At 53.4% G+C, this 26,631-nt stretch overlaps 1 protein-coding gene across 3 annotated transcripts in view; it reads right to left on the bottom strand.

Annotated features, from left to right (window-relative positions):
* LOC102974572 (cartilage acidic protein 1) overlaps positions 1–25,217 on the bottom strand; it is a 34,857-nt gene extending 9,640 nt beyond the window's left edge. For 2 of the 3 annotated variants that reach the window (XM_028485450.2, XM_028485452.1), the window contains exons 1-7: positions 25,064–25,217; positions 16,160–16,294; positions 12,868–13,013; positions 10,124–10,260; positions 6,516–6,598; positions 5,565–5,665; positions 4,946–5,114 (exon numbers count right to left, since the gene is read on the bottom strand). In XM_028485450.2, the coding sequence (XP_028341251.1) occupies positions 4,946–5,114; positions 5,565–5,665; positions 6,516–6,598; positions 10,124–10,260; positions 12,868–13,013; positions 16,160–16,294; positions 25,064–25,148 (856 nt within the window). In that variant the 5' untranslated portion in view covers positions 25,149–25,217. The remainder of the gene's footprint in view (positions 1–4,945; positions 5,115–5,564; positions 5,666–6,515; positions 6,599–10,123; positions 10,261–12,867; positions 13,014–16,159; positions 16,295–25,063) is intronic. The other variant, XM_028485451.1, reaches the window with a different exon arrangement.
* Positions 25,218–26,631: the final 1,414 nt, after the last annotated feature.

Consider the following 26,631-nt stretch of genomic DNA (forward strand, 5'->3'; position numbering starts at 1 on the left):
AAGATTTTTGCACTTTAATAAAGAGATTTTTATGTGGGCCACTGAGTTTTCCTTCCCTAAATGAGCACCAACCGGCTTGGAGGCAGCTCTGAGTCACTTGCAAACCATCAGCTGAAAGGAAGGAGGGGTGTATGTGCAGGGGCTAGGGGTGCCGTCAAAGCCTGGGGTGGGCTGGCCCAGAGGGTGAGCCCCTGACGGGGGCCTGGTGGGGCAAGGAGATTACTGGCGCTTGTTTTCACTTACTGGGTTTGGTAGAGCTGCCTCAGCTCTGTGCTCGCTCGGAGCCAGAGAGCCTGGGTGTGGAATACGTGCGGTGGGTGTGCAGGGCTGGGATGTCGGTTCAGAGCAACCGGGGTCCAGTGGGGCACTCAACAAGGGCTGTGAGCAGAAGTGCTTATTTATGAGCCTGGCGGGCCATCTGCACCGGGAGGAGCAGGGGAGGCCAGGGCAGGGTGGAGGGCGCAGCGAACGAGGCCAGGGGCTCCCCCGAGCGGGGGCGCGCGGAATGGTTCTATAGGATGAAGCTGAGAGCCCTCTGCACAACGGAGTGGGCCTGCTGGGAACACCCCCGGAAGAATGAAACACAGCGAGGTCCCTGTGTTTTCACTGTGTGATGCGACGCAGTCTGGACCCTCGGGGTGCACGGTGGGGGTCTGAGAAGCTGAGTCCTCTAACCACAGCTCAGTGCTGACCAAGCAAAGGCCTGCAGAGTGGGGAGGCGTTCCTTCTCCAGCCACCGAGAGATGAGCTGGCCAGGCACGTGGGGAGGAGGAGGGCCCGGGAGGCTGGCTGCTGAGAGGCACACGTGTGCACCCACACACATGTCCACGGACAAGCCGCTCTCCGCACCTTGCTGCAAAGTCAGGAGGCAGGGGGTGGTTTTGGAGGGAGGAAGGAGCAGGGTCAGAGGGGGGTGAGCAAGGGGCGTCGCGGGTGCTGGAAGGGGGGCTTCCTGCAGCCCTCAGCCCTTCCCTCACAGCCTCGGGCCCGCATCTCCTTCTTAGTCATGCAGACGCCAAGGCAGCCCTTTCTGCATTCCTGTTCTGGACCTGCCCCTTCTCAGCCCAAATACCACAACACAAACTGTTCAGGATTGGAAACCATCAAACTGTCTGTCCATCAGTAGGGGACTTGCTAAATAAATTGTGAATGTGGCCCCACAATAAAATACTGTGCAGCACTAAAGGAAAACAAAGGAGATATGCACAGACTTGGAGCGATGTCCAGGATATTGCCGTTAAGAGAGAGAGAGAAAAAAGCAAGTCTGAGAATAATAGGGAGAGTATAATAATTTCTGTTAAAAAAGATTCCAAGGCATATTTATCTACAAATGTGCTCCTGTGTATTTTGCCTGCAATAAAATCATATCAAAAGTATGGAACTGGGAAAAGGCCACCCTGGAACACTATATTTAAATCTGCTCCCTGCCCCTTCCCCTCTGCATTCCTAATCCCCTCACCCTGTGCTGCATTTTCTTTTTTCGTAGCACTTAACATCTAACATTTTATATATTTACCTAGTTGTTACGTTTATTAGGTGTCATATGTTACTCCTCCTTCCACTAGAATGTAAGGTTACCCATGGTAAGGCTCTTTGTCTAGTTAGTTTTTGGCACAGAGTAGGTACTCAGTAAGTGAGTAGAGACTAGATGAATCAAATGACACTGGCGGAGGGTGAAGAGGGAACGTTTCCTTTTTGCTTAATATTCCAAACATAGTGGTGAGATTATGGGTTATTTTTACTTTCTTTTTTAAATGATGTTATATTTTCTAATTCTCCTATAACCAATATGCATTATTCCTGCAGTCAGAAAAAAATTAAAGCCTTCTAATATGACTTTATTACATGCAAAATACACAGGAGCACATTTATAGATAACTATGCCCTGTGAGTTGCTCCTGGGCTCCTTCGCGGCCCTGCCCTCGCACAGCAAAGCCTGGCTTTGGCTTTCCTGGCTCCGCAGCTCCCTCTGTTCCGCCCGCCCTCTCCACCTGGCTCTGGGTGCCCCTGACCGTTTGGCCCTGACCTCCCTTTCCAGACTCCACTCCCACCAGACCTTTCCTATTCTGTGGACACAGTGAACACTCCCACCACTGGCCTTTTTTCAAACCAGCCCAGCCCCTGGATGCTCTCCCCAGCTCCCATCCACACCTTCCAAATTCCCACCATCCTCTAGACCTAGTTCAAGGCCCACTTCCTTGGGAAAACTGCCCAGAGCAGAGAGAATTTCTCCCATCTCAGTCCTCACAGCCACTGGGCCAGTACGACGCCGCATCCAAATCTGCTTGCAACGAGAGCTCCTGTGTTCCTCTGCCTCTTTCACAACCGTGAGCCTGGAGGGCAGGGAGCATTTCTTTGTTTCATCTGCCTCTTTGCCATGTCTCTCTGCGTCTCTTGGTCTCCCCTGGTCCCTGTCTCTGTCTGTCTCCCTGCTGTTCTCTCTCTTTCCTCAATCCTTCCTTCCATCCGGCCTTCCCATCGGCTCCCTCTCTTCCTGCCCCACTGCTGGCCCTTCGTCAATCAGGAAGGCCCGTGCAGTGCTAGATCCATGAAGTTCCTTCCGGACGTGGGGGCCTTGGAGCTGCAGGGATGGAGCCACCTGCCCCTCGCTGTGTCCCCGGCTGCTGGCCCTGCTGCCTGCTGAGTGGCCTCAGGGAATCTCACTGCCAGGCCCAAGGCTGACCCACTGGGGCCGGTCTCCAAGAGCAGCCTTCCTTCTGTGCCTCTCTGGGAGTGGATCGGGCAACAGGGGAGGCTGCAGGGGACCCGTGGAGCAGTTTGAACCAGAGCTCAGACCCAGAACAAATCCCACAGCCTTGCAAAACAGCAAGGACTGGCCGTCAGGGCAGTCAGGGACTCCCAAGCAGGAGCAGGATCCGTAACCCTAAGCAGGGGAGGCAGACTGTTGTGAAGAGGCACGGAGGCTCTTGGGCCCCTGTGATCCCACCAGATGACCCGGCTGAGGCTGCCCAGCTGAAGAAGCAGATCTGTTCTCTCTTGGCGGGGACAGATACTGGCCAGAGAAGAGACCCAATAAGACCTATAATACATGTCTCAAAATAGCAGAGGCAGCTCATGGGATGTGTGGAAGGAGAAACCAGCCCCAGTCCTGGCCTCACCATTGATTTTCTTTGTGAGCCTCAATTTCCTTATCTGTACAATGGGGTGTGGGTTGATATCCAAGCCAGATACCTGGATAAACATCCTACCTATGAGACCATGGCAGTCACCTTGACGTGGATGGCCTCACTTGGGTCATCTGGTAACTGAGGGGTCATGGATGTCCAGTAAGAAAGAGGTAGAGCAGGAGGACCTTGGCTGGCTGTGCACAGAGCAGCTATGGGAGGTCTGGCAGGCAAGTCACAGTGGTTAAGACCTCAGACTGTGGTGTCCAAGGAGGTGGGGTCCAAATCCAGATCTCCCTACTTTCTGGAGGTGTGATTTAGAGCAGGTTACTTAACCTCAGCCTCAGTTTCCTGACCTGTAAAATGGGGGTTATGATTCTTGATTCATCTTGTTGTGGTGAGAATGGAATAAGGTATCTTATGCAAAGCACCTGTAGATTCGTGCAACTACCACCACAATCAAAACACAGAACTGCTCCATCACCACAAAGACCTCCTTGGGGCTATCCCTTTAAAGTCACACCCACCCCTCTCCTTTTCACCGTTTCTAGCCCCCGGCAACCACTGATCTATTTTCCATCTCTATCATTTTGCCATTTTGAGAATATTATATAAATGGAATCAACAGCATGTGACTTTCTGAGATTGGCCTTTTTTTTCCACTCATCATAATGCCCATGAGAGCTATCCAAGTTGCTGTGTGTATCAATCGTTTATTCCTTTTGATTGCTGAGGAATATTCCATGGTGTGGATGTACCACAGCTTGTTGAACCGTTAACCTATTGAAGGACATCAAGGTCATTTCCAGTTTGGGCTATTACAGATAAAGCTACTGTGAACAATCCTGTATAGATTTTTGTGTGGACATGAGTTTTCATTCATCTGGGATAAATGCCCAGGAGTGCAATTGCTGGGTCTTATAATGGTTGTATAGTTTAGTTTTTGTCTTAAAAGAAACTGCCAAATCATCTTCTGGAGTAGCTGTACCAGGAACGAACGAGAGATCCAGTTTTTCCACTTCCTTGCCAGCATTTGGTTTTGTCACTATTTTTTACTTTAGCTGTTCTAATAGGTGTATAGTGATATTTTATTAACACCACAGGTATACTGTATATCTGGTTATGTTATATATATGTATGCACACACATATATGTAATATACATACATATATATGTGCATATAGATATATATACATACGTATGTGTGTGTATATATATATATATATAAAATGCTAGTCTTTTATGTGTACACACACACACACACACACACACACACACACACATATAAAAGACTAGCATTTTTTTAATACCACCCCCAGGCAAGAACCAATTTTCACCCTCTCGGGGGTGACATCACTCCCACTGATCATGCATGCTTTCCCCAAGCCTTCTAGCCAAGAGAAGGCACCAGGGGTTTGGTGAGACATTTTAATCACTGAACCGGCACCCAGGCGGCCAGGGAAGCAGCTGGTTTGGATAGGTTTGGTGCAGGCCATTGTTTGAAGAACAAGGCCATACATAGCCTTGGACAAATGGAGGATTAAATACTCTGACCCCAAGGTGAACTAATTCGACAGAGGCACCGGGATGCGGACCCCAGCAAGGAGTGGGGCATGAAAACCTCCCTCCTGAGCTCAGGTTCACTTCAAAGCATGCTTGCCTCCAGTAGCTGGTGTCACAGTAACGTGGTATCTAGAAGATGCTCAGGCTGTGAGCCCTGCATCTCGCCGGGATTCGGGATGCAGTTTCAGCACCCACTGTCCCGCCAATAGCTCACTGCGCACTCCCACCCCCGCCCCCCGCCCCGAGTCCTGACTCACCCAAGCCAAAGTGTGCCACGGGCTCCATCTCGCACAGGTAGCCTGAGCCCCCGTCGATGATCCTCAGGTGGGCCCCACTCTTCTTGGTGTAGAGCACAACCTTAGCGCCCCTGGCGAAGGCCCCAAACCGGGTTCGTGGCACCACCCGCAGCCAGTTGTTGCTGAAGCCCTGCAGGGAGGGAGGAAGGCAGGCCCTGGTGTCAGTGGGGTGGGTGGAAAGGACAGGGAGGGAGGGTAAGAGAGAGAGAGAAGGAGAAAGAAGGGGGCAAGAAAAGGGGCAGAGGAAAGAGAGGAGGAGGAAGCCGTGCAGGGAGGGTGAACAAGGCAGACAGACTGGCTGAAGTTTGCGAAGAGCAGCCCTGAAAAGAGGAGGGAAAGCCCATAGACTCGGGAAAACAGTTTTTGGAGGAGTGCCAGTGGAAGGCTGAGGGGCAAAGGGCTTCTGGGAGGCAGCTCTTCTTGGAGTTCACCGTGCTGCTGGGAATTTGCTTCCTCCAGGGCCCGGGACGTCCATTTCCTGCCACGCTGGTCAAGCAAGCATCCCGGGCTCCTTTGCCCTCATCCAGCCCAGGCTCAGCACGTTGGGCTGGGCTCCGTGGGTCCCCCGGTCCAGGCACACCTGATTCCCCCGGAAGACGGACAGCGGCTGAGCCATGGACTCTCCGTGGGACAAGATGAGGTCCAGCATCCCGTCTCCATCGAAGTCTGTCACCACACCGCCTGCAACAGCACAGATTTCACTCTGTCCATCGGCCAGGAGACCCACAGGGAAGGGGGGCTCCTGACCAGGGCCAGGGCCAGGGCCACGCCCTGAGCATGGGAGGAAAGAGCACAGCACTGGCGATCGAAGACTGGAGCTTGAAGCTCCTCGCCTTTCCGATGGCCGCTCAATCATGGAAGAGGGGGCCCATTTCCTCCCCCTGGACTTTTGACGGAGAGCATGGGTGCAAAGAATTCAGACTATGAGGGCTGCTTTCTGGTCTTTTATACACGCCCTTTATATTTGCACGGTTTTTGTCAGTCTATCGGGTGTTTGCGTATACCTGGTCTCCTTTTGGTCCTCACTATAACCCAGAGACGTGAGGAGGGCAGTTGCAATGATCCCCATTTTATGGGTGTGGCCAACAAGATCCAGAAGATGAAGCACCTTTTCCAAGGCCACAGGCGAGGCAATGGCAGGGCCGAGTCTTGGGACTCCTGATCCAGTGCTCTCTTTCTGACACCAGGCTGAGTGCCAGGAGGGGTGAGACGACAGGACGCCCAGCCTCTCCTTTGCCTCTCCTCCCGGCAGAGCATTACCAGAGATGCTACTGCCCACGGAATCCCACGCCTCTGACCCCACGGCCCTGGGACTGGGAGAATGGACCGTCCCCTCCTCTGCTTCCTGCCTGGCACTCCCAAGGCCTCCACCCCCACTCTCACCCCTGCCCCAGGATCTCGGCCCTCAGACTGGCAGGGATAGGATGAGCCCTGCTGTGGGACTGGCTGCACCACCCCTCCCACCCTGCCCCCAGGCTAAGGGCAGCACTGAGACAGGGGAGAGCAGGCCAGAGCCCTCAGGTGCTCTCACCTGTGCCCCGGCCCTCAGGCTCCAAGGCATCGCCAGGATTGAGCTCCTCGATGAGGGGGTCGCCGTGTTCCCTGCGGATGATGCTGCGGGACAGGAGACAGGCTGTTCATGGATGACAACACGCTGGCAAAGCCCCAGTGGGCTCCCTGGACCTAGAGGCCCACTAGCTCCATTCTCCAGCCCCCGAGCACCTTGAGACCCTGCTGCGCGTGGGCTGCCACCCGCATGCCGACAGAGCCGCTCTGCCCACAGACCCCGCCTGCGCCTTTCTTGGGTTTTAATTCACGTTGGTAAATATTGATTTTTCCTTCTCTAATGGATGAATTATAGACAGCCTGGGGAAGGGCAGTTGATGGATGGAGAAGGGGAAGGGATGCAACTACCTTCAACTGACCTTCACTTTCCTTCAAGCGGCCCTGGGTTTCTGAGTTCTGAATACTACGCAGGGTTCCGCCCCTACTCCAGTGCCACCTCCTCTAAGCCCTCCCTGATCGTCCTGCTAGAAGCAATGCCTTCCTGCTCTGCCTTTGTCACTTTCCTGGCCTTTATCACTTTCTGCCTTGTGTTGAAGCGCTATATGAATGCATCTTATCTCCTCAGACTGCGAACTCTCTGCAGCCTGGGACCATGTATTATTACTCTTCTTTGCATCTCCCGCAGCATCTGACACAGTGCCTTGCTCTCAGGCAGCTCCAGACATGTCCGTGGGGTGCATGGAGGAATCCAGAGACAAAAGGGAAGAAAGGGTCCCTTTGGGTTGCTAGGGTTTTGTCTATTTTGAACTCTGAATCATGGTAATATTTGCCGTAGAAAAGGCCACTGTCAAAGTCCTGTTCTTTCTGCACGTTGGGCTGAATGCTGACGATGGCCTTGAGCTTTCCTCTCTAATTTTTCTCACTGGGTAGATTCTCGCAGTCTTGGGCGCTCTGTCCTGGCTGTGTGGAGCAGTCTTGGGGCTGGGGTGGGCAGAAAGAGGACCAGGAAGGATCTGTATCGCTCTCCCCTTACGTTGCAGGTGGGGCTGTCACTTAAATCAGTCACCAGAGGGCTGTGCTGTGGCCAATGCTTTCTTTCAGGAGGGAGCCAGGGTCCCCTGAGCTGGAGCTTCTGGTGACTGGATGGCAGAGGGTGCTGGCAGAACTGCAAGGTGTCTGCAGGGTTGAGCACGTGCCCTGGGAGGTGTCCTCTGTCTGCGCGGGGCGTCTGTGCTGAGCACATCCACGTGTGAGGTCTGGGCAGTGAGCAGTGCTTTTGTGTGTGTGCACATCTGCCGGAGGTGTGTCTGCCTCAGCCTGCTAGCATCCACAGTCCCTTCAACCATTCGTGTCCTGCAACCTCTGTCACGGCTGGGCAGAGACATCTCTGGGTTCAGGTGACAATGGAGTAAGGGGTTTCTAAGGCTAAAGCCCAGAAGTTCCAGGGCAGAGCTGGGCAAGCTCACCCAGATTTGGGCAACCAGGGCAGGCTTCTCGGAGGAAGGGTCAACAAAGCTGAAACCGGAAGGAAGAGTGAGTCTGTGTCACTCAGAAGCGAGAGCGAGGCAGATGGTGTGGACAGCCTGAGGGGTCCAGGCCTGGTGCAGCCCAGAACTGAAAGCTTGGGGTGTCTGGTGCTTAGGTGTAAACTGGGGAGTGGAGAGTGACAAGGCTGGAGACAAAGCCAGCCTGTGGGATGTATCAAAGAGAAGGTAGTGGGGAGCTTTTAAGGGGTTTAAGTGGAAGAGGGGTGTGGTCAGATTCACATTTTCAACAGCTTGCTCCGCAGGACTGGACACAGGGTGGCAGCTAGAGAAGAGGGAGTGTGAAGGGTGGAGCCATGGGAACAGATCAAGGCACGTTTAGATGTGTAAGTGGTGTTACCACACACATCCTGCCTGGCCTGGGACAGTCCCTGCTCACGCCTGTCATCCCGCTATTGTTAACAGGGCCTCTGCACTCCTGTTAAGCACCTGGAGTGGGTGATGAGTTCCCTGGTTTCCCAGGCATCACTGAAGGACCGGCAGACTCACACACACCGAGGCTTTGCATCCCTGGTGACTCCTACAAGGAGCCCGCCATGTTTCCTTCGGTGACACGTGACAAGCCCACTTGGTATGGGGCAGGTAGGGGCTCAACTTCCAGAGTTGCCAGCTGAGTGGTGGCCCCAGCTGTAGCCCCTACATTCTCTGCTGCGATCTCCAGACCCAGCCATCTGCCACAGGGACTCTGGGCACAGCCATGTAACCGGGAAGTGGCTTCCACTGGCGCTGTGCGGAAACAAACACACTAACCCATGGGGTGACCGTGTGGTGACCCTGTCCGCAGACAGCCCGGGGCCAGCCCGCCCTTGGGGTGGCGGGAGGGAGGCTGGGAGGTTTGACAGAGGCCAGACAGGCAGAGGAGGTGCCTGGGTGCTCGGGCCACAGAGACCCCTTCGTGCTCCGGGCCCTGGCGAGTGACACTTTATTAGCCAGAGAAGGAAAGCAGTGTCTCCGTTAACGAGCAATTGATCTTCCGCAATTAATCTGGAAGTTGTGAAAAAGCTTTTTGCAAGGCACCTAATTAGCAAATCTGGTGCCTTCAGGGGGTGATTACAGCCCGTCTGGATTGATGCTTTGTTAATAATTATATTTTAAAACACGCTTAGTCACAGCTCTCGCCTTTTATTAATAGTTGAGGGCCCTTCTCGGGGAGGGGATGGGGGCCTTGGGGAACCGAGCAGGTGATCTGGCCCATTTCCTGCATCCAAGGCCCCTGGCCCACCCTCCTCTTGCCACCTGGTGCTGAGGCCCATTAGCATGCTTTAGGCCAGGAACCAGGGCCAGCATGTGTCCTGAGGTTTTTTCCCCAACAGCAGTTCTCAAACTTCCGTGTGATAAGAATCACCTGATGCCTAGTGTACGTGTTAAAAAGACAGATTCCTGGGCCTCAGCCCCTGAGATTCTGATTCAGGAGATCCAGGGTGGGCCCAGGGATTCTGTACTTTAAATAAACACACTGGGTGGTTCTGACGCCAATGGTCTCTGGACCCCAGTTAGAGAAAAATCGAACTTTTCCTCCCTGCATGCAGTGCTCAGTTGCCTCCGTTCTTGTCTACCATTCCCTCATCTACCATTAATTGTCTCATTCAGCATTTCCCAAAGGATGCTTTGCAAAGCACCAATCCCAAGACAAAAATCTCTGAAAGAAGTATCTTGTAGTGAAATCTATTTGGAATACTCCATTCACCTCTTGGAAAGTAAAAATACTCATGGTCATGTTAAAGGCTCTGAGAAGTCCTGTAGTCAATACACCTGCCTGTCTTTGCTTCATCCAGATGCACCCAAACAGATTTGGCTCTGGAACCCCTTTGGGTGGTAGAGTGGAGCCTGGCTTCTAGGCACACTTTGTGCATGTCCCCCTGACCATTTCCCCCCCAACAGCAGGAGGCCCAGGATTCCCCACCTCACCCTTCCACCCCCCATTCTCTCAGCCTCTTGCTCAATCCCTGTCCTTCCAGCTTCTAATGCTCCTTCATCAGGGGACCTTCCTCCTTCCTCCCCTTGGCGCTCCTCTTTTGAGTCCTAAGCCTTCCTCCCTGACCCCCACCCACGAAGGCCGAGTAGCCACGAGCCAGGCTGAAGCATCTACCGGAAGAGGCGGTTGGCTGAGGAGCTGCGGTGGGCGAAGTTGTTGAAGAAGATCTCCAGCTCCTGGTCATTGTCAAAGTCGGCAGCGATGACTGTGCGGACAGGCGAGGGCATGGAGAACTTGGGCGAGGCGATGTCCTGGGAGGAGAGAGGGCTGCAGGTCAGCGGACAGATGCGTGGGGCAATGGGGGTGGGCTAGAGGCCAACTCTCCCCACCCCCGTGTGTGTGCGTGCGTGCAGATAAAAGCCTGACCTAGCACATCCTCTATCACCTTCCCTGTAAGGGCCCTAGGTATGCTGTGTTTAGGATCACATGAACCTCAGGCTGCTTGTAGGAGAACAAGGAGGTAAGAGGAACAGTCCTAATTCACACTGGTGAAGCACCTTGCTGTTCCCCGGTCCGGACCACATGGAGCCCTCCCATCAGTCACTTGAGGCAGGGCTGATGTGAGCACTCCCATTTTACAGGTGAGGTAACTGAGTCCTGGAGAGGAAGGGGAATTGCCCACTGTCATAGCTAATGAATGGGGGCCATCGCCAGGGCTCTGATTCCAGACGCTATGCCCTTCCTAGTACGTGCCCTTCGTCCTCCACAGTGAGAGGCGGAGGCTGGGAGGACACTGGGCAGTGCTGTGCATTTAAATCCAGGCTTCTCTGCTGACTAGCTGTGTGGTCTCAGGCAGGTTACTTAACCGCTCAGATCTCACCTTCCTTATTGGTAACACAGGGATAAATAATAGCTGCCCAGGTTGTGAGCACTGCATGTAAAGCGCTTCGCACAGAGTGGGCACCAGATGGATCCCTGGCAGTCCGTCCTGGCCTTGCCCATATCAGCCTCATGAAAGGTGGCAGAGGTGGCCTTTAGCTGTGTTTTTGCTGCCTTTATTACCTTACTTTGTTTCTTGGGAGTCTTTTGATTTTTTTTTTTTTGAGACATTTGCCTTGGGGGGTTGCAGTTAAAGATACCTCTGCCCAGGGCTCATGAGGAGACCCCAGACCCAGGACAGCCCAGCAGGGACTTCAAAGTGCTGACAGGGCCTTGGTGGACCTGGCAAAGTGTCCCGCCTATGGAACTTGCCTTTGAAATAGAAGAGCTGTGGAGGGCGACCTTTTGTTTCTCAGCAGAAGATCCATTCCTGGTGGGTTTGTCCCTTAAAGACCCAGGAGCCTGTCTAAATCCAAGGGTCCACGTGGGGAGAATTGGGAAGGGCACAGTTGGGGTTTCTGGGAGTGGTCCCCTGCCTTGGCCCTGCCCCTGGGCCTCCCACTTCAGGCCCTCTCCCCTGGCCACAGGAATGAGCTGCACACTCTCGGTCGCCCCGGGGGAATAGGCTGTCCCCAACAACGCAGTCATGAAGCTGATTGAGAGCCTTGCCCGCTGTCCAGGGTGGGCTGAAGAGGGCCTTGAGAGCTGGTAACAAAGAGACCTCAGGATCTCGAAGTTGTTATTATTCTATTGATCCTATAATAATGGAAACCTACATAGGCCCCTGGGGGTTGTCCCACTGGATGCCTGGGCTTCCAAGATAATGTATGTAAGATGCTTAGCACAGTTCCTGGCACACAGAAGGCACTTGATAAATGGGGTCTCTATTATTAGTAGTAGTATTATTATTGCTCCTGTGAGCTCTGGGGCTGGGCTATCAGAAGAGTTAGTTGACATTTGGGGCTGGATTATTCCAGCCGGTGCATAGTAGGATGTTTAGCAGCACTTCTGTCCTCTGCACACTAGATGCCAGTAGCACCTTCTATCCCATTTGTGACAACCAAGAATGTCCCCAGACATTGTCAAATGTCCTGGGGTAGGGACAAAATCACTGGGCTGAGAACCTGGGTTAGAAGAAAAAGCTGAATAAAGATGGAAATCATCCAGGATCCCAGGAGCAGCTGCTCTGTGTTCAGGATGTACCTCTTTTCCACCCAGAGAGCCTGGGTCTCAAGCCTCTGCAGGGAGTGAGTGGCTGAGCCTGAGCACCCCAAGGTGGCTGCCTACAGGGGAGGGGCTTGTGACAGTGCCCCAGACATAAGGTCCCTGGTGACTCCCCTGGGACCATCAAGCTTCTGGCAAATGCCGCCACTTTCTTGCTTCCTCGGGGGCTTTTGGCAAGACCAGCTACCTCCAGAGGCACCCTGACTCCCGGAGGTCAGCTCTAACCATCCCACGCTCTCCATCACCCTCCTGAGAAAGGCCCAGACTCAAGTTCATTAGGCTGGTGGTACATCCCTTACTGTCACCAAACAGTCTTTCTGAAGAATTCTTGGTGTCACAGACTGTTGATAGCTCAGGGAGGGGGCACAGAGAGGGGTTCAAGGTTACCTTGTCCCCCACCTGCCATTTGTCCAGAGGGGGCAGCTGTTGGGCGCTCTGTGGCCTCAACCTCCCCTGTCCTCCCAGCCCCACTGTGCCCTTGGCCTGAGCCTCAATTTGAAAAGCTCAGGCCCAGGCTATGGGCAAAATGCTCCCGATCCAGAGAAGGAAGCCCACCTCACTGGGCCTTTGCCTTGCTGCCGCGCACCTTGGGAGGCTGCTCTCTCTCCTCTGCCGGTGACCGTGCTCTGGGCACCACAGACATCACAGCAGCCCAGGCAGGAGCCCATCGTCCCCCAGATGTTACCTTCCTTGCGGCCACCCCGCCCCCAGGCTCTGCAGAGCCACAAGCCCCTACTCAGCCCGGTGGGAGGCACAGGCGGGGCTGCATCCCCAAGACGACAAAGCAGGGGAGCGAGGCAGAGGCTCCTTCTTACCCGAAAGCGCACCTTCCCGTGGGCGCTCATCTGCAGATAGAGGCGGTGGGGGCCATTCCAGTTGCCATAGACGATGTCCACTTTGCCATCACGGTTGAAGTCGGCCAGGGCGACACCTCGCCCGTGCTGGTGGGGGTCATCCACACCTGGGGAGGAAAGGCAGGCGCCCTCAGGGCAGCGCCCCCTGCAGGCTCCACAAACACTCCCCTTGCCAGGGCCCCGTGAAGAGCAGCAAGGCGGGGGTGAGCCTCATCCTGTCCGGATCTCTCCACAGGGGCAGAAGGTGGGAAGCCACCTGGTTGCAGAGAGAACCAGAGACTTGCCTTCAAGTTGCACTTGCCCAGAAAGTACTATTTTTACTCGGTTTTGGGGCAGCATGGATTGGGGAAAGGAGACTTGTGGAGATTCTGGAGGACTAAAGCCTTCCCCAGCTACCCCTGACACTGGGATACATTAAGTTGATCATCACTCTTTTGCTCAAATTTCAGTGCTTCCCCAGTACTCTTGGGTCAAGTTCAAATTCCTGCCCGGGGAGCACAAGGCCCCTGCCCACCTTATCTGGTCTTTAACTGGTACCGCTCTTCCCCCTTCCGCATAAGCACTGGCCACCCGGGGTTCCTTTCATTTCTCAAATGACCCAAGCTCTTTCCAGCTTCTGGGCTTTCGCTCAAGCTGGTCTCTCCTTCTGGAACTCTCTTGCCACGGCTCTTCGTTACTTGGCTCCTTGTTTTTCTTCTGCTCCCAGCTGTAATGTCACCTCCTCAAAGAAGCCTTCCCTGACCACTCCCATGAAAATAAGCCCCTCCCACCCACCCTGCCATTCATCCTGACAGCCTCCCATTCTCCTCCATTGAGCTGATCACACGTGCATTTATGTTCCTTTGTGGGGCCCAGTTTTCCTACTAGAGCTTACACTCCATGAGGTGAGGGTCTGTCTTCTTGTTCACCTGTGTTCCCACAGAGTCTATCTCAGTGCTTGTGGTGACCTGGTATTTTTCTGTAAATACTTGCTGAATGAATGAAGAGACATAAATAATTTGACAGAAGGCAACCAGGGACTTTGGTGACAGCAGAGAAAATACAGCACCATGACTGAGAAACGCATAGTGAGCCTTGTGAGATCTGGGAAGAAAGCTTGTGGGTCCAGCGTCACCTGTTTGTGCTGCCCCTGCCTCTACCAGTGGCCAGTGGGACTGAGCTGATCCTGGGGGAGGATGGAGGGTGGCTTTGCCCAGAGGGATGGCCTGACCTCCTGGTTGCCCAAGGCAGACATGATCCTTCAGGTCAAGTGCAGAGCTGATAAGCAGTGGAGGCCGGCTCTAAATACCCATGCTGAGTCTTCTGGAGGACAAACTGCCATTGTCATCAGGCCCTCAGAGATGGCAGGTGATAGGACAATATGATGGGGGATGGGGATCACAGACCCAGGACACAGGGAGCTCTTGCCAGCTGCAAATATGGAGATCCTGAGGATAGGGGCCAGCAGAAAGCAAGGTGGGGCCCCCCCTGAGAACCTTGGGGGCTGGGCATCCTCTTGGGGGAGGGGAGGATCGGGAGGATGTGGAGGATGGGTGGGGGTGGGGGAGAAGAGGCAGGGAGACCCAGGCTGGAGAAAGAGGGTTTGCAAAGGCATGGGGGCAGCCTCCAACCTTTAGGATGAAATACCCCATTAATTCTCTGCAAAACTCCCCAGCCCGAATGTCGGTGGCCTTCTGTGTTGGCCTGTTTCTCTCCTATCTATGAGGCACCTTGACAAGGAGCTGGTTCCCTTTCACGAGAATAATCAGTGCCAGGCTGCACTTCACAGCAGCATCTGTTTGGGTGATGAATGCCCTCTTGACATGTCTTGTTAAACCCCTGCAATCACTCTGACTTTCAATTACAGGCATAGCACCTTTCCTCTCTCCTCCCGTCTGATACCTTCTCCCACTCCAACTTGCTCGCTCACCTCTGCTTCCGTCTCTTTAACACCTTATCAAATCCTCTAGGTTTTCTCCACCACCACCTCCTCTTCATTTTATGATTTTTCAGCAATGAGAAAATTTGCTGCTGGAGCGTTTAACAGGTGAGCTGGGTGGGAGGACAGGCCGGGGAGCTGCCTCCATCTTTAGCTTTGCCTGGGAAGAACAGGGGAGCTGACTGGCTGCAAGGGTGCATTTGTGGGGTGTTCAAAATGGGAACTCCCGGGCAGAGTGCTGGAAGGGCAGGTACTTGTAAGTCACAGAGAATGGATTGGTACCTGCTCAGGGATTGGATGCTAGCTGTCAGCACCAGCTGGCGCTTGTAGGACCTTGGATCTATGTGTCTACATCCCCGCTCACCTTTTCTTCCGGAGGCGGAGCTCGTCCCTATGCCACCAAGAAGGAGAGATCAAACCTCCCATTCCTTGGCAAGGTGGGGAGGAAGTGGGTGGGGAGAAATGGTTGAAGGGCAGACTGATTACGTCCACATACTTTTATTATGTGTCCCAGTCCTTGCAGACACAGACAGATTATTATAGTGATGTAGGAGCCTGAGTGAGTGGTACATGCAAAGGCAGTGGGAATACAGAGGAGGGAGTGAGGCAGGAAAGGCTTCACAGATAACATCTACGCTGAGTGTTGAAGGATAAATAGAAGTTTTGCAGATAGAGAAGGGGGAGAGGGCACTTCAGGTGCAGAGGACTGCCAGGTGCAAAGGCCCTGAGGCAGGTGATGGATGAACACAAAGGGAGGAAGGGGAGCAGAGCTGGGAGCCTGGAGTACTATTTTGTGTAGATTTTATTCTGCTTCATATTATAGCTCTTCGTTCATTTGTCTGTTTCCTCCTCTAAAATGTCAGTGCCTTGTATGGGCGGGTGAGGGGAGTGGGGTAGGGTGATCTTAGCCTTATTCAGGTCAGCGTCCCAGCTCTTAGCACCAGCCTGGCACTTAGCACGGGTTCAATAAATGGCTATTGGATTGAGTTGAATGTTTAAGATGGATGTGGGGAGGGGAAATGGAGAGAGGCAGCTTAGAGTGGAAACCAGTGCTGAGAGACACAAGCAGGACTCAGAGGGACACGGGCCAATCCCAGTCGCTGGAGAATGGATAACAGCCAGGCATTCCAGACGCTGTCTCTCCAGCCACAAACATCCCCTGTGTCCTGAACCATGGGGATGTGGAATTAAAGGTGACAAGCAACATTTCCCTGTGCGGTGCAGACAACGACTTGTCCCGCTCTCCCTGGGGCCTGTGGGACCTGGAGGGAGCAGGGCAGACCAGAGTCCCCTGTAGGGTGGTGGGGGTCACAGGACAGAGGCTGTTTTACTCACCAGCACTGGCCGCAGCATCCACGAAAGTGCCGTCCCCCTGGTTGTGGAAGAGGAAGTTGGGCCCGTTCTCGTTGTCGCAGAAGATATCTGAGGCACTGCTGCTGAGGATGGGGCCCACGCTTACGCCCCGGCCCCCTGGGAGAGGACAGCGACTCTCACTAAGCGGCAGAAGCAAAGCCCCAGGCCCGCGTGCAGGATGGGGGCCGCCTCGGAGGCCCACGAGACGCTGCTATGGTGATGCCTCCGAAGAGCCGGGGGTGGGGGGCGGGGAGGGGCGGATTCTGACAATCCAGATGCTTCCTGGAGCCCAGATCTGGGCTCACGGTTCCATAAACCAACGTGGAGGGTGACTGCACTGATGATGAGGCAAGTGAGGAGCAAGATGGAGTTACTTTGTGCCAAAGGAATGATTCCATGAGCTGAGGAACACAGAGGCCACCACACAGAGCCTTCTCTTCCCTTTGGTAGCTGAATTACGCTAATCCTAAACCCATCTCTACCTGCAACATTTTGATGAAGTCACAGATTCCCTGACAGCCCCCAGCCTTACCCTGATCACACATATGCTGATCAAGATGCTGGGTGTGTTCCTGTTCTAAGGACCTATAGAAACAGGTTCCAGCCACAGGTACAGGGATGCTTACTTTGTTTTGCTTGATGTAGGAAACAAATGCGAGCACCTGCCTGTCCATCAACAGCGATGCAGAATGGATTACGGTGCGTCCATATGACGGACTGTTCTGCAGCTACTAAAAAGACTGTGTAGATCCATGTGTATTGACTTGGAGGAATGCCCATGACATATTGTTAAATGAAAAAGCAATTCGCCAAGTAATGGTATTGTGTGATCTTATTTTTATTTTTTAGAAAAAGGAAAACAAATGATACTTCTGAATATATGTGTTTGTGCAAACTTGTTTTTGAGTTTGGGGAAGAGTGGGGAAGGCCACACTCCGAGCTGTTCACATTGGCTGCCCTGATGGGGTAGGATTTAGGGAGGGAAGGAGAGGCAGTATGTTGGCCTTTTTTGGGAATGTCTGTATTGTTTGGCTTATTGTAACAAGAACTGCTTCTGTAGTTTGAAAGGAAAAAATCCAATAAGGTGTATATTTTTTAAGAAAGAAAGAAAGCAAGCCAGCTCTACGTTAGGGTTTGAAATGCCCGAGATCAATGTGGACATGTCACCAAGTCTAATCTTAAGGTGTCTTGAACAAACCACCCCCAACCAGTGAGTTTCAAATAAAGCCCTGAAAGCCTCCCCTCAGCCTCACTCCTACCCCAAGTATGGTGCAGAAAGCAGCCTGACCAGGAGCAGGACAGGGATTCTAGTCCCAGCTTGGCTTTTTTACAAGTTGTGTGACCTTGGGCAATTTACGTTACCCGTTTAGCCTCGGTTTTTCTCATCTGAAAAATGCAGATAGCGTAACCTGCCTTTTGTATTTCAGGGTTTTTGAGAGGATCAAATGAGGTGAGAAAAATAAGAGGATCAAATGATGTTAAAGGTCTTTGTGAATCCTACAACCTTGCTACTAAGGTGTATCACCTGTGAGCTTGTTAGAGATGCAGAATCTCAGGTCCCTACCCACCCAAAGAGGACCCCTGGGGGGTTTATGTGCGCAGTAAAGTTTGGAAAGTGCTGCTCTGAAGGGCTGTTCAGTACAGTAAGAGCAGTTATTAGAGCACCCAGAAGAATGTGATTTTTTTAAAAAAATAAATGAGCACTCAGGCAGACCTGAGTGACGCTGAGCCAGGTGCCCTCACCCGCCTGCTTCTGGACAAGGCAGAGGTTTCCACTGTGCTAATTTGGGATGGAGGTTCTTTCGGTCCTCAGGCTGCCCCCATCCTCTGAGATTTGTCCCTGGAGGAAATCATGGGGCCTTTCTCACCTGTGCAGGTGGAGCTTGCCCACCAGGGGCCGGCTTTGGGGCCAGAGTGGGGCAAATGGCATTGCCGCAGTCATTGTTCTCCTGGTGGGGCTCCTCGTTAACACATCCTGGGCCCTGTGACCCCAGATTTCTCCCAGGTAATCTAATTAGCTCTCAGGGAGAGCTCAAGCCTCGTGAAAATGGAGCCACTGAATCCACAATGCTCCCGGGAGCGCGCCATCATTAGCAGAGCCCAGGCGTGGGGCAGGGCAGGAGGCTTTCAGACACCTTTATTTTCCCAAGCCAGCAGGGAGGGTGCTGGGCTACACCCTGGGCACCTCTTCTGCCCATTCAAAGAGTGCTGCTGAGTGGCTGCTGGCAGCTGTCCCTGCCCTGGTCCTGCCAGACTCCAGCCCAGGATCAGGCTTTGGTGAGAAACCCTCGGTCTCGTCTGGGCCCCCGGCAATTCCAGGTGGGGCTCCGGGACTTGCTGCCATGCAACTCCATCCTTCTTCCACCGCTCCAGCGTCCTCCAATTTCCTCTCTGCCTCTGGCTCCCAAGCTGTGACACATTCCCTTCCTTTTCTACAAGGCAGGTTATTTCCCTCTTGGACAAATTTCTAAATCTTTCTAATTAACTAATTGGGTTGGGTTGAAGCCTTGCACCATTTGTAACCTGTAATTACTAGAAAATTGCCATGGTAACCATACTACTAATTAGTGACAATTTATTGCCATGGCAACTGGACCATAACAGAGATGTTACCCACAACTCTTTCTTGGCAAGTTTGCTGCACAGTTGGGAAGCAGGTGAGTCGATAGTCGGGGAGCCAGCCTCTTGGGCGCGAGCCCCAGCAGCCTCAGGATGGAGGGCCAAATGGGGGTCTGAGGCAGGGACAGCCAGGTGCCTGCACCCCTCACTGAGGCCGCAGGGGAGACTCTACTTCCAGGTCCATCATGTTAGCTCTCTTCAAACTGATAAAATCCATCCATCTTAAGCGTAGCCTGACTCTCCCACTCCCTGCCCGGGCAATGACAGAGGCCCCTTATTCCGCAAGTATCTTCTACCTGGACCTTCCCCTCCTCCCCTAGCTCTTCCCCCTAAGTCTTCCTGTCTTCTCTGTTACACCCACCCTGTCTCCTGGCCTCCTAAGGTTTAGCACACACCTTATGGGGCTACCGGGGGCAGTTAAGAACATCTCTATTTAGCCTTGGAAAATGATGTTCCAATAGGGAGTTAAACTCCACTTTACATCAATTCATTCTTTTCTACGTGAGGCAAGAACATCCTCTTGGGGGCAAGCAGTTCCCCAGTTGGGGCCGGAGAGGCACACCGGTTGGTAGGAAAGACTGGGGATCAGGACATTCGAGCTGTGTGACCTTGGGCATGTCACTGAACCTTTCTGGCCATCTGGTTTCTCACCTATAACATGAGACTGATAATAATAATAGCCCCTTCCCAGGCTGTCATAAATATTAAGTGAGCTGGTTTTTGGAAGGTACCTTGGAAAACGTCAGGTGCCACAGAGTCATTAGTGGGACTATTTCCCACCTGTTGGGTGAATAGTATCCCTTTATTTTTCCAGCATTTTCAAGCTTCAGAGGCCTTCTTGGTCTGCTCTTGGGTGTGAATGCTGTTCCCTGCCCATCCCTTCCTGAAGGCTTCTCACTTTGCCCACCAGCCTGGGTGGAAGAGGTGGTGACAAGGGAAAATGCTTCCCTACGGCCCCCTTTTCCTCCTGCCACATTCTGACACCCCCTCTGATGATCCGCTCAGTGGGCCTGAGCCCACGGGGCAGCCTCGCTTACCCTTAAGAACTGCACCCCTAAACCTCTGAACCCCTACACTTGGGAGATGTAGACCAATCTGGGTGCAGACAATCCATCTCTTGGACTGCGTCAGGGCAGCCCTCGGGGCTGGGGGTGGGGAAGGGAAAGAGAGGTTGCAGGGAGCTGGGGGGGCGGTGCCTGCTGCGGGAACTGTACAGCAGAGGGCCCGGGATGAAGAGGCAGGGGGATTCGCGGTGCTAAGGAAAAGCCTCTAGGGGCTGCCCGGCCTCTGCACCTCCTCTGGAGGCAGGAACTTGGGAAGTGTGCCCTCCAGGCCTTGGTCTCCCTCCGTAAAGTGGAGGGGGGAATGAGAAGGTCTGCAAGGCTCCTTCCAGCTCTACTTTTCAGTGCATCCTCCTGGGCCCCTCTACAGTCTGCACCGTGGGGGCTCTGCGGCGAGGCTGTCAGACAAGGAACCTGGACCTGTGGGATTATTCTGCTGATTAATGATTCTAGTGGATGCTAAGGCCTGCAGGTTGCCGAGAACATCCAAGATATTGTAAAAGAATAGCAAAGCACTGGAACATGCAGGGGTGGAGGAATGGACAGTGTGTGTGTGTGTGTGTGTGTGTGTGTGTGTGTGTGTGTGTGTTGGAGAAGGAGGTGTGAGAAGGGCAGGATGGTAACAGCCTAAACTTCCTGAAAATTCTAACACAGAATCATACTGTGTTAGTGCTGGTGTTGCTACCCCCGCGTCCTCTGAGAGTGGTCCAGATGCGGGCAGGGTTCCGAGTGTACTGGTGTGGAGGGTATTAGACAAGGACATTCCCACTCACCCCTAATCCCTCTGGTCTGTCCCTGCAGGACACTGAGGGAGATGGGGTGGCGGGAGGACAGGCTCCATCATTTGTCCACTGTGGGGATTTTCAAACCTTGGGCACCTGGTGGGTACAGGAGGGAAGTCGCTCCTCTCTGTGTGCCCAGCCCCCGAGGCAGGGAGGGGGCTGGAAGTAGCTGTTTCACAAGAGAGGGCAGGAAAAGGAGGGGCAGGAATAGCTCCTCTGGCTGCCTGTCGTTCAGTCCTGTGTACTAGGTATCATGCACGATTCACCTCACCCCATCATTTTCTAGGTGAGGAAACCAAGGCTCAGGGAGGCATTACTGCAGCCAGCAGGCGATGGATCACAGTTGAAACCCACGTCTGAGCGACCCCAGAGCCACTCTCTCCCCACAGCATGCTCTCAAACGTTTCTACTCGAGTTCCCTCTCATCAGAAGAGGGATCTGTACTCCTGGTAAGGCCCAGAATGGCCAGCCATAGGCTTGACATAAAAAAAAAAACAAAACTCTCTTGTTTTAGCTGAAGAAAATGTGTACCAAGATTGTATTTGTATTCTATAACATCTGTGTTTGCTTTGAATAAAAAATGATGTCCCTCCCTGTCAATCATCTCATGCTTCTGACACTCTGTTTCCTGGGGCTTTGGCGGCCCTGTGGCTGTACTCCCTGGGGGTTCCGGGCCCTGGCTGAGGAGCCTGTCACTCTAGCCTTGCCTGTCCCCAGCTGACAGGTCTGGCTGCACTCCCACTGAAAGGCCAGCACTGCCTGGGAACCTGGGAGACTCTGAGGCCCCCACTCTGTCGCCCCGGGTCACCTCTCTGGAGCCGGCTGGTAGGGGTCCTCCAGAAGGCCTCAGCTGGGCTTTAGGCATCCCTGTCTCCTCCAATAATGACTTCCTATAAATCAGATCTGCCCTCTGCTTTGTTCTTCACTGCTCCCAGCCAACAGCAAAACTCCCCACCCAATATCATAAATCCACCTTCATTTTCTTTCCAAATTTCTTTTAAGCCTTCTTTAATCACCACCTTGCAGCCTGGACAGATGCTCCCTAAAAGGGTGAGGCCAAACTGCAGAGCTCCTGGGAAGGGAGTAGAGGCCAGGTAGAGGCAGGGTCCAGAGTGAAGAAAGGAAGAGAGATGGATTCCAGTGGGAATAGGGCTGAAGATGCCCACGCCTATGCCCAGGACTGGAGGACATGCCAGGAGACACATGCAGAATACCTCCAGGGCAGGGGTTAGCCCTGCTTGCTTTGTGCTTCCCCCTGGGCTCCCTACACCCAGGAGATGCCCAGCAGAGGGTCCTGGCATCCTTCTTTCAGAACCTCAGGGGAGAGTGTTGATGTCTGCCACACTCGGTGGGTACTGCCTGTGTGCTAGGCCCTGTGCCAGGCATGCTCTATGTTTATCTCCTTTTAATACCCCCATTTTTCAGGTGAGAAAACTGAGGCCCAGAGAGGTTAATAAGTTGCCCACTGCTGCCTGGGCAGGAGGACATGGTGGAGGCAGGATCTGCACCCAGTACTCTGGCTCCAGATCCTGCCCACTTAGCAGCTCTGCTCGAAGGCTAGTTCAAGGTCCTCAGAGAGGCTATGGTACGTTTCTGAGATCATTCGGGGCCAGAGAGGCAGTGCAAACTTTTTGGTCCCCACCTTCACCCACCTTGAGTTCCTGCCTGGCTCTCTCATGGGGAGAACTAGTTCTCAGGATTCCCATGCAGGGCAGTTCAGGCTCCAAAAGGCTGCAGGCAGCTGGGGAAGCCGGGGCTTGGAGAACCAGGAACCATGGGGGAGTGGCCTTCCCTCTGTTGAACTCTGCACCAGAGGCTCTGGCTGCACCGCCTTCCAGGGGCCCTCGAGTCCCCTGAGAGCGGGCGCGCTGGCCGCTAGATGGCACTGTGACCCAGTAGAGCGGCGGCCGCCGGCAGAATCCAGAGTCTGGACGAGATGCCTCCCCTCCTCCTCCCGCGGAGCCGGACGGCCCGGTGCGGGCTTCGCCATTGCCCGGCCTGCAGACCGGGATGCCCGGGCCAACCCGCTGCTGCCCTGAGCAGCCCAGGCCAGGCAGCCGTTTCAGCCAAAAAAAAAAAAACTGGGAGCCGGAATTAAAGTCCGGAGGGCCAATCCCGGGGGCTGAGTTTTCGGTGGTCGTGCCCCTTCCTCTTTCACCGACCCCTTCTGTCTTGCAGGCTGGAGCAGGATTCTCGAGCTGGAGGTCATCAGAAAGGTCAGCTGGTTGTGGCAGTTTAGGCATCAGGGGCCGCGGCTCTAAGTGCTAGTTTCTCTGCAAACCTCCTGTGTGACCTTGGGCAAGTCTCTTCTCTCTGGACCTCGATTTGTTCTTTTGCAAACAGGAGGTTCTCCGAGGTCCGTCTGGCAGATGGGTGTTGTGTGCCTTGGCTCCGGGGACCGGCAGCTCTCTGACTGCACACCTGGCCATGGCTTGCTTCCCTCACTGCCTGCATCTCTCCCCCCTCCCCAGGCCCCAGGGCACCAGCCTGGAGCTGAGCACTGGCCACGTGGCAGAGCCTCAGCAATCAGGCTGGGCTCTGGTGGTGGCCCTTACATTCGGGGTCCATTCCTGGGGCTCAGGAGGTTGCTCTGGGCTAGTTTTCCAGCCAGATGTCCATGTATTGTGAACAGAGTGACGATGGGGGCTGCACGGTAGCGTTGGGGGGCTTGGAGGGCAGGGAAAGGGTGGGCTGGGGAAGGTGGGCAGACAGAATAGTAACTTGGTGGGCCAAATAGGTTCTTGTCCGCCAAATGGCTTTTGGAAGTCTGCAACGCTGCTCTAACGTGTCCTCTGGGCATGCCAGCTGCCCCGGCCTGCCTGCATGCTCCACGGAAACTGCTGTCCCTTCCTTGAGCTGCCCCGTCCTTCCAGCACAGCCTGGCACAGTTGGCCGGTGCCCCTGTCGCCACCCTGTGCTCCTCCGCGGTCTCCTCTTGGTCCCCTGCTTCCCCGTCGCTGGCTCCTGCCAGACCTTCTGCTAGCCCCGCCAGCGTGAACACTGTCCCCTTTATGCTCGCACCCAGCCCCAACCTTCTGAATTCTTTGGTTCTGTGTATAACCCTCGCTCCCAGACCTTGCCTCCCTTCCAGCTCATCATTTTCAAGTGCTTCATCTCCCCAGTCTACCCTCCTTCTCCTGCAGATCAAGGCACTTAATCGCCAAAGCAGCCCAGTGCGTAGAACTGGGAACTGTTCGGAAAAATTGTCTGCACAAGTCGAGGCTGAAGCTCCTGCACGTTTATTCCTTTTCCCAGGAAAACATGGTTTATTACTGACATTCAGCCTCTCTGCTGCACGTTCCCAGGCAGAGCTCTCGCGCATTCTGATGGAGCTTGAGCTGTGCAAACTGTTTTATTGTCTAGCCATTTGTTCCCACAAACTTCGTCAGACAGGTCAACATCAATCTCTCCCTCTCACTGAGGTGGAGAGCTGGCTGGAGAAAGGCATGGTAAACTCAGGAGAGGCTGTGACAATCCTTTCTGGGTAGGACTTGAGATGATGCCACCACCCAGGTGTCTGGAGGCAGGGGGATAGCCCAAATGACCCTTCAAGGATCCTTCCAGCCCCCAAATTTGGATCCAGGCCAGCTGCCACTTGGAAGTCTGTAGTGCAGATTGGGATGGATATATCGGAAAGGTCAACCCCTGAGGGAATTTCTACACCCAAAGTGCAGGTTGGGTGTGAGAGAGGCCAGAGTTCACGTGAGAAGCTGTGTACACCTCTGGCTTCCTGATTTTTGGCACCCCAAACAGGAACTGGATTGCTCTGCCATCAGCAGTCTATTGGCAGATTATCAGAGTTTAGTCAGCAGCCGTGCTGGAATTAGAAAAACAGCCTTCCCTAGAACGATCTCCCTGTCAGAGACTCTGACAATAGGTCCCCCATCCAGAAAGATGTGCGGGGAGCGTGACTTCAAAAAAAGTGCTGGAGAGGTTTTGCAATAAGAACACAATTCTTTGAGCTCAGTTATCTGAGACGGGACCCAGCTGAAGCTTAGGGATTTAGCACTCAATTCCTGGCCGCTTATGTGTAGGTAAATAATTTCATCTGCTGTTTGGCAATAAAGAATGCTTTAAATCTTGGCCTCTGTGATTTGTCAGTTTTCTCCTACAGAACCTGTTCACCCATCATTAGGGTTACAGCAGGGAATGGGGCAAGAGGTTCCAAGGAAAGGATGATGTGGTGATGTTCTTGGCTATGTCTGACGTCACCCACTGGGCCCTCCCCCAAAGCCCACCCCTGCCAGATGTCTCATCATCTGGAGAGGTCGCGTGGGAAGAAGCCGTCTATGGGTGGTGGGATGGAATAAAGCCTTCATCCTCCCTCCCCAGGGACACAAACCCACCCTCTCCGGTGGTCTCTGATGTATTAGACTCAGCCTTGCAGGGTTCCAGCCCCCAGCCCCCCATGTCACTCCGCCTACCTGTGTATTTGCTGACCCCAGCCTCAGCAGCGACATCTCTGAGCGCCAGAATGCCCCGGTAGAGGTCACTGGCCTCCGGATCCATTTCAATGAGGGCGTCAGGGCCCACATTACCGTAGGCGTAATTGGCGATGTAGATGGAGTAGCGTCCGGAGCCCTGAGGAGGAAGGGAAGGAGGGTAGGTGAGCAGGACCACGGCGTGGGGTGGGGGTGGGGGGGCGCCAGAGAGCAGCTCCCCCGCTCCTCTCGCAGGGCCATAGCTCTTTCACAGGTTCGGCCTCTGCTCCCGGGGTCTGGCCTGCGTGACCTTGCACGACACAACCCCAGAGGTGCTTTTCATAGAGGCTACGAAGTGCACGACACCCCCAGAGTCCTACAGCAAAGCGGCCCCACTTTTCCTTCCATCCTGTTCCAGAAGAACATCCCTCCCTCTCCTCCACAGCCACCTTTTTATAGACAGTTTTCTAATGTGCCTTCTCCTCCAGCTGAGCTCTCTCCAGCTGCCAGCCGGGGTAGCTGCTCAATAAATATTTGCTGATTGATTGATCTACCAATTCCCATTATTCTCAGTCTCGCTCTCCCATTCAAGCTCGCTCCAGCCAAGATGACAAGCAAATTCGTGAGCCATCTCCCTGCCCAACCTCCACCCTGTACTTCTTCACTCCTCCATTTGGGTAGCATGATAGGCTCGGCTACGCCAGGCTCCTCCTTCCCACTTCCACCCCCTTGTTTTTCCCACGTTACCAGAAAGAAATAGTATATTGCTTCTGCCTTTATAACACTGTCTCAAATATATATGTATCTTTTCCCCTTTGCATCCAGGAGAAGCCCTGGGCACCAGCTCCTCCTTTCTGCAGTCATTCTCTTCTCTAGTCCAAGACACGGCTGATGAAATATTCTTTCCTGCCTGTTATTATAATGGTGTTATTTCTTCAATGGATGCCTTCTTTCCCCCGAGAGATCCACACAATTTCTCAATCAGTTTTCTAGCTTTCCTCTTATCCCTTGCAGCATTTCCCTCCAATTAATCAGACAGTACATATTTCTTGAGCTCTAACGATGTGCAAGGTGCTGGGGTATAAATGTACTTAAGACCAAGTCTTTGTCCTTAGGTTGCTTATAGTCTAGTTTAAAGGAAGCCGACAAGGACCTGCTGTATAGCACAGGGAACTAGACTCAGTATTCTGTAATAACCTATAAGAGAAAAGAATCTAAAAAAAATAGATATATATGTATGTATAATTGAATCACTTTGCTGTACACCTGAAACTAGCACATTGTAAATCAACTATACTTAAATAAAAAATAAAAGTAAAAAAAAAAAAACAACAAACAAAGGAAGCTATAAACACAAAACAACCCAGGAAAAACAGCTGAATTTAAGACAGCAAAGTGTGCTCTGTCACCCACCTCTCTTCAGCCCTCTTTGCTTTCTTCTATTTCTCATCCATTGGTCCCATGAGAGACCCCTCTCACCTAACTGGTCACTTTATCCCTTCTTTGGGACCATTTTCTTTGGGGAAACTGATTAAGAGCCACTTGGGTCTAACAGGTGGGTGAAGCCAAGG

The sequence above is a fragment of the Physeter macrocephalus genome, unplaced genomic scaffold (genome assembly GCF_002837175.3).
Source record: "Physeter macrocephalus isolate SW-GA unplaced genomic scaffold, ASM283717v5 random_401, whole genome shotgun sequence".
Lineage (NCBI taxonomy): Eukaryota > Metazoa > Chordata > Mammalia > Artiodactyla > Physeteridae > Physeter > Physeter macrocephalus.